Source organism: Neovison vison, chromosome 2 (genome assembly GCF_020171115.1).
Source record: "Neovison vison isolate M4711 chromosome 2, ASM_NN_V1, whole genome shotgun sequence".
Taxonomy (NCBI): Eukaryota; Metazoa; Chordata; class Mammalia; order Carnivora; family Mustelidae; genus Neogale; species Neogale vison.
In genome coordinates, this window is record NC_058092.1 from 13,838,217 (window position 1) to 13,845,720 (window position 7,504).

The following is a 7,504-nucleotide window of genomic DNA, read 5'->3' on the forward strand; positions in this document are numbered from 1 at the left end:
CTGGCCTCAAGCTCCGCCTCCGCAGATCATAGAGGTGGGATCTCACGAGAAGCCCTCGCCGGGGAACTCTGGACTCGGAGGCCCCCCAGCGGCGGGGAGTCGCCCTGGAGACGGCCGGGCGGGGAGAGGCGGGCTTCGGCGCGGATTGGATCAGGCACCCACGGGGGGCAGCCCCGGAGGGCCGTCCCAGAAGCCCCCGCGCCGCCGGGGTCCTAGCAGTCAGCTCCGCCTTCCACCGCATGTGCCTGCAACGCGATGCCGAAATCCAAGCGCGACAAGAAAGGTGAGCGAAGGGGCTTCGAGACTCGGTGGGCAGTTCCGCCGGCAGGCTGCCCGCTTCGGTGGGGGCTTGTGGGGTACCGAGTGAGATGCCGGGGCGTCCGCGAGAAGTCCGCGGGCTCTCTGAAAACTGCGAGAGGGCTTCGCGGCCGCAGGCGCACCGGAGGGGGTTGGAGCCTGGTCCGGTCAGGGGAGCAGAGAGTTCCGGACTTCGGTTGCCCTTCCAAGGATTACTGGGCCGGAGAACAGCTTCTGAGCACCCAGGCTGTGCCCCATCTCGCCTTGGCTCATCTTTCCCACCTCAGCCCCTCTTTCTCAGCTCTCTGCGCTCCCTCCACCTTGGCCGCCTTTCCTTTAGGACAGGCTTAGTCCCGGCTCTGGTCCTTTCGGTTGCAATGTTTCTGCCTGGCATGCTTATGTTTAGGTCTTCATGTGGTTGGGTCTGTCTCAGTTGCCAGTTCATAAGGCACTTCGTAAGAGACCATTCCTGAATGCCGTTACTGTGTGGTAGTGTCTCTCTCGCCTAGGCTCTTGCTAGTAGTCACTGAACAGGTATTTAGGGACCTGGCACCCTAGGCGGTGGCGGTGGGGGGAGGATACAGCAGTTACAGCAAGGAAAGTCTAGAGCTTAATGTTTTAGTCATGGAAAAAATACCCACCCCCAAACACCAGAAGTCGAATCAAGTCAGATCATAATGAGTTTCATGGACTAAAAGTGAGATAAAGAAGTGGTGTTATTGGGGCGCCTGGGTGGCTCAGTGGGTTAAAGCCTTTGCCTTCGGCTCAGCTCATGATCCCAGGGCCCTGGGATCTAGGTCCGCATGGGGCCCTCTGCTCAGCGGGGAGCCTGCTTCCCCTTCCCTCTCTGCCTGCCTCTCTGCCTACTTGTGATCTCTGTCTGTCAAATAAATAAATAAAATCTTAAAAAAAGAAGAAGAAGAAGAAGAAGAAGTGGTGTTATAGAAGAAGAAGAAGTGGTGTTATTTAGTTTAGTGCAACCAGAGAAGTTATCTGATGAGCTGACAAATAAGCAGAAACCTAAAGAAAGGAAGCGCGCCATCCGTGGAGTTACCCCAGACCATAGTGTTCTGAGGAGAGGGAAGATAAAGTGCAAAGGGGCTAGAGCACCTTTGACCTGTTCTGGGACAAGAAGCCAGTGTGGCTGGAGCCAGAGTATGCAAAGAAGGGGGAGTGGTCTGGGCTTTATAAACCTTCCCAAGGACTTGGCTTTCACACCCAGGTGCAATGGGTAGATATCCGAGAGTTTGAGCAGATAGGTAATATGGTTTAACTTTTTTCTCTTCTTTTTTCTTTTCTTTTCTTTTCTTTTCTTTTTTTTTTTAAGGTTTTATTTACCTGCAGGGCACTTTGGTGGCTCATTTTTAAGTGTCTGCCTTCAGCTCAGGTCATGATCCCAGGGTCCTGGAATTGAGCCCTGAATCAGGCTCCCTGCTTCTCCCTCACCCACTCCCCCTGCTTGTGTAAGATATTACTTATTTGAGAGAGAGAGCACGAGAAGGGGGAGGAGCAGGGGTTAGAAGGACAAGCAGACTCCATGCAGAGCAGGGAGCCAGACACAGGGCTCAATCCCAGGACCCTGAGATCATGACCTGAGCCAAAGTCAGACGCTTACCTGACTGACCCCCAACATGGTTTAACTTTTAGAAGATCACCCTAGGGATAGCTGGACAGCTCAGTCAGTTGAGCGTCAGACTCTTGGTTATGGCTCAGGTCATGATCTCAGGATCCTTGGATTGAGTCCCCCTTCAGGATCTGTGCTGGGGGTGGAGCCTGCCTAAGAGTCTCTCTCCGTGGGGCGCCTGGGTGTCTCAGTGGGTTAAGCCTCTGCCTTTGGCTTGGGTCATGATCTCAGCTTCCTGGGATGGAGCCCCGCACTGAGCTGTCTGCTCAGCACGCAGCCTGCCCGGGGCACGCGCCCCCCCCCCCGCCCCCCGCGCCTACTTGTGGTCTCTTTCTTTCTCTGTCTAATAAATTAAAAAGAAATACCTTTTTTAAAATTTTTAAAAAATAAAGGGTCTCTCTCCCTTTTATCTGTTCCTGCCCCCACCTCTCCCACTCTGAAAAATTTTTTTAAAAATCACCTTAGTTGTCTTGTTGATAATAGACTAGGGAAGGTGGGGAGAGAAGGCAAAGTTGGAAGGAACGAGGCCTGCAGTAATCCAAGAGAGGGTAACGCCTGCTTGGTCCACAGTTGTAGCAGTGGAAGTGGTGGGAAATGGACAAGGACATTTTGTTTCCCCTCCTGTGCTGCCCTTGCCCTGACTAGTGAGATTACCATTCCGTATATGTTCCTTGTGAGTGCCAGGCAGGATGAGTAAGAATGGACCCGTGACTGGGGGGCTACGTGGCTTTGCATCTGATGCTCTGTTAAATGTTTGTGGAATGATTGGGTTCTGTAGAGGAAGCTCTGGTGAGATCTGGCAAATGGGTAAGAGGAAATTGAGTCCCAGCATTGGGTAGAGGTGCTTGCCCTCCTCAGAGGCACTGCTTCATCTGTGAATCCAAACTGAAACAGTTTGTAGCAGAGGATGTAGACTCCCCAGATTCATTATTCCACAGCTGAGGCCACCAAAGGTTTTCTCTGCAGAGAAAGGGACCCGCCTGAGCCAGCCACTGAAAGCACTCCCAAGAACAGGAACGAGCCCTGCCCCCATACCTCAGTAGGGATTTTAGTTTAGCCTAAGAGGGGCGCAGGAACACCTGGTTTGTCTCAGTAATAGGAAATACGTCAGGGGAGCCCCAGGCTCAGGAACACTGGAGAAGGCACTCTGAGGACCCTGGGAAGACGCAGCCTTGCCTTGCCTCACACTGGCTTGGTCCAGCTGAGCTACCGAAGGGGAGGTAGAAACGAGCCTGCAAGGCCTCTGCCTTTGTCTCTCATCACCTCTCTTTTTCTTCTTTGTATCAGTTTCCTTAACCAAAACTGCCAAGAAAGGCTTAGAACTGAAACAGAACCTGATAGAAGAGGTAAGAGCTCATTCTTTTTCTTGTTCCAGACCTTGTATTTGGTTTATAAAGGTGGCTAGAGAGCTGACAGGGAAACAGCTGTTTTTTAAAAGAAAGAAAGAAAAAACCGCCACCATGAGGTGCTGGTTCCGTTCTTTTTCCTCCAGCGGCAGCACCAATAAAAACTCACATAGTGGGGCACCTGGGTGGCCCAGTGGGTTAAACCTCTGCCTTCAGCTGGGGTCACGATCCCAGGGTCCTGGGCTCTCTGTTGGGCAGGGAGTCTGCTTCCCTTCCTCTCTCTGCCTGCCTCTCTGCCTACTTGTGGTCTCTGTCAAATAAATAAATAAAATCTTTTTTAAAAAAAAGAAACCTCGCATAGTAACGGTTTCCAGCTTTGACAGAGCTGTGCACCCCACGAAGGACTCCATGTGCTGTCCCGCTCCATCATTTCAGGGTTCCTGGGAGGAGTTCGCGCTCTTTCGCAGCTAGGTCACGGCTGCTTAGAGAGCTTTGGTGGCCTGGCCAGTGTCAAAAAGCTGTGGAGTTATACGGGGCACCTGGCTGGCTCAGTTGGTAGAGCGTGGGGCTCTTGGTCTCGGGGTCCTAAGCTCAAGTCCCACGTAAAGTAGAGCTTACTTTAAAAAAATAATAGTACGGGTTATCAGATGTGAGTGGGTACCCCAGCCCACTGTCTACACTGCTGCAGGCTGGGTGAGAGGGGAGCCTCCTCCAGCACAATGATGCCTTTTCCTTGAGACCACGTCTTCACGGCTGCAGCCAGCAGTGTGGGCAGAGCAGGGCGGATGAGCCTCCTCCCCGTCAGTAAAGAATGAGGATTTATATATTTTCATTTGTCGAGCGTTCCAAGCGTGGCTCTTCCTGGGTTGTCAGTTAATGGGGAAAGCAAAGAGATCCATTCCACTACTGGCTGCAGATAAGTCAGAAACCTGAAGGCCATGGGGGTCGCAGCTTACCTGCACCTTGAGATCACACCTGGCTTTGCCACAGGGGAGCCCCTGGAGTCCATGATCTTGGCTTCAGTAACAGAAGTAAGGAGGAAACAACCAGATTAGATGCCTCCAGCTCTGAACTTCCACAGCCATTAGGGACCTAGACCAGATTCTTCCCCATCTGAGGTCCAACCTGTGCTGCCCCTTGAACTCCAGAACCCCATTGAATTGTCCCACAGCTTCGGAAATGTGTGGACACGTACAAGTACCTTTTCCTCTTCTCCGTGGCCAACATGAGGAACAGCAAGCTGAAGGACATCCGGAGCGCCTGGAAGCACAGCCGGTAAGCAGGCCTTCCTGTGCAGAGAAGGAGCCTGGGCGCTCTCAAGCACAGGGGTGGTTACTGACCCTTGGTACCTCGGTCACACAGATACCACCTTAATGAGGACAAAGCATTACACCTTCCAGAGGCATTTTTTAACTATTAAACCGTTCTTGCATTGAGCTCCTTGGGGGCAGGACTCAGTAGTTCTCAGGAAATGTTTGAGCAATAATCCCTCAGGAGAAAGGGCTCCCTTACCCCTGGAGTCTGGGCCCTTCAGGAACATCCCATCAGTTTTAGAGTGTCAGTGTGTACTCGAAATCCACACAGTGACCCTAGAGCAGGCTGTGTGAGCCACCTGTCCTTGGGCTGCGCCTGTGATGTTACGAGTAAGGACTGTTCCGGACCGGTGAATGTGCCTCTTCCCTACATCCAGATTGGGGGGTCTAGGGGGTCACGTAATGCTCACAGTGGGCCAGTAGATGAAATACTGTGAATGTTGGGGATCTGTAGGCATGGAAGATGCAGGAACCTCTGGCCAAGCCTCCTGCTGCAGAAGAGCCTGGGCCCGAGGTCAGGCTCCCAGGGACTGAGCCAGTCTGTACCTAATGATGGGGATGGGGGAGCACTTCCTTCACAGACCTCTTTTCTCTCTAGGATGTTCTTTGGCAAAAACAAGGTGATGATGGTGGCCTTGGGCCGAAGCCCAGCTGACGAGTACAAAGACAACCTACATCAGGTAAGTTTCTGGCCGTCTCACTGGTGGAGGGATCAGGGAGAGCATAAAGCTTGGTTTAAAGCTTAAAGCTCAGTCCTCCTTTAATCCCCAGACCCAGAGTAGTGACACCAACCAAAAATATTTGCAGGTTTTGCCAGATGTCTAATGGGACTGGGCCAACCCTCCTTTTGTTCTGTAGGTCAGCAAGAAGTTGAGGGGTGAGGTCGGTCTCCTTTTCACCAACCGCACCAAGGAGGAAGTGAATGAGTAAGTGTTTTTGAGGACTAGCAGGGAAGGAGTAATCTGGGTACATTGTCCGATACGGAGGTATCGAGTAAAAACGGGTTCCCGGAACACCGCTCCTGAATCCTGGTTCTCTGCGGCACCGCGCTCCAGGCGGACTGCCGGTCAGCAGCCCACACGGGCGGGGGCGAGGCCAGGAGAGCCTGACTTCGTGCTCCGCGGGTGGGCCAGTCAGGAACCTCCCCTCCTGCCACTTGTCTTTTCCTGAGGTGGTTTACGAAATACGCGGAAATGGACTTCGCTCGAGCCGGAAACAAAGCAACTTTCACTGTGACCCTGGACCCAGGGCCCCTGGAGCAGTTCCCCCACTCCATGGAGCCACAGCTGAGGCAGCTGGGCCTGCCCACCGCCCTCAAGAGAGGTAGGGGGACGTCCCTGGAGCTGCAGGTTCCCAGCTTAGCTGCCGGGAGCACAAGCTCCCACACCCGACAGACCCACTCTGGCCTCTGTGGCTGAGCGGCTTCTTTCTGCCAGCCTCTGTTTTCTCACGTCCGAGCGAGAGTGGACAGTAACTCGCAGCCAGAACACAGCAGCTAAGGGACTTGAGGGAGGCTGTCGTGTATGTCTCCCTAACCAGCTCCCTCCCAGCTCTGGGCAGCAGGCAGAGCTGTGCACGGGCCTCTGTGCAGAAGTCACTGTGTGAGGTCCCTTTCTCTTTAGGTGTGGTGACCCTGCTGTCCGACCACGAGGTATGCAAGGAGGGCGATGTGCTGACCCCAGAGCAGGCCCGCGTGCTGGTGAGTGCCCCCCACCCCCTCCGCCCAGCCACAGTCTGTGCGCTGTAGCCCCGGGGAACCCCTCACGCCACCCTTGCTCCTCCTGACCGTTGGTTCCTTTTATGTGTCCCTTACAGAAGCTTTTCGGGTATGAGATGGCTGAATTCAAGGTCACCATCAAATACATGTGGGATGCACAGTCCGGAAGTTTCCAGCAGATGGGAGATGACTTGCCCGAGAGTGCGTCCGAATCAGCAGAAGAATCAGAGGGGGAGGACGACGGCTGACAGACACTTGGCCGGACTGTGGGACCGCCATCCCGCTGGCCGAACAGCAGGGAGGGTACGAGGGATAGACTGCTTTTTTGTCTGCGGGGGGCTCCTGTGGACAGCAGAGAGGACTTTTTCTAGGACAAAAGGTCTTTGCTTTGAGCTTTTGTTTGGATTCCCTGGGTGCCTTTTGTTAACTTGGAGCCAGCTTCCAGCACGGCCTCCCACACGATGGCTGGGGACCTCCTGCATGATGGCTGGGGACATGGGGGCCACTGCCGGAGCCAGGGCTTCTCTATTCTGGCCCTTGTGCCCCTCCTGGAAACGGGTTTGTCAAGGAGTAGAGGAACCCTGTCTACTCTTCCTCCCTCTTTCTTTCTCTTCCTCCACCCCCCCACCCCATCCCGAACCAGGGCCAGGGGTCTAATGACAAGGCAGGACACTTTCACTAAGAGTAAAGCCACTGCTGAAACCCAGAGCAGATATGAAAACTGTTCCACGGCATTCTGGGAACTTTTATTCTTGGGAGTGACTCAGTGGTAGGTTTTTGCCCAAGTTGTTCTTTGTGAAAGGAGCTCAGAATGAGAGAAAACCTTCCAGGCACCCAGCTCTCCTTCTCTTATGTGTGACAGAGCGAGGGCCATTGCCAGCTGCCACGTCCAGAGGTCGGGCTGGATTCCGGAGGGAGGCCAGGAGGTCTGTGCTCCTGCCCCCTCCCCACAAGCCCTTGGGAAGGACGAGCCCCAGGCTGCAGGCAGAGCCGGTGGGTGGTTGGGTCTAGCACCTTCTCTGTCCGGGCAGGACCCCCCTACATGGATCACAGCCCAGCCTTCTCATGTGAAGGCAGCTGGGAGCACTGCAGCAGTGGAGGAAATAAACAGCTTGTGAATGGGGACTGGAGAACAGCACAGGCCAAATATCGCCATTTAAGGCCCAGGGTGAGAAGGTCAAAGAGTGACAGAGGGAGGAGGCCCTCT

The 7,504-nt window shown here is 54.1% G+C and overlaps 1 protein-coding gene across 1 annotated transcript; it reads left to right on the plus strand.

Annotated features, from left to right (window-relative positions):
- Positions 1 to 199: 199 nt before the first annotated feature.
- MRTO4 (MRT4 homolog, ribosome maturation factor) lies at positions 200 to 7,439 on the plus strand. Its single transcript, XM_044237295.1, has 8 exons — positions 200 to 283; positions 3,209 to 3,267; positions 4,439 to 4,542; positions 5,179 to 5,260; positions 5,439 to 5,506; positions 5,752 to 5,903; positions 6,203 to 6,279; positions 6,396 to 7,439. The coding sequence occupies exons 1-8, from the start codon at positions 256 to 258 to the stop codon at positions 6,543 to 6,545; spliced, it is 720 nt and encodes a 239-aa protein (XP_044093230.1). The 5' UTR covers positions 200 to 255; the 3' UTR covers positions 6,546 to 7,439.
- Positions 7,440 to 7,504: the final 65 nt, after the last annotated feature.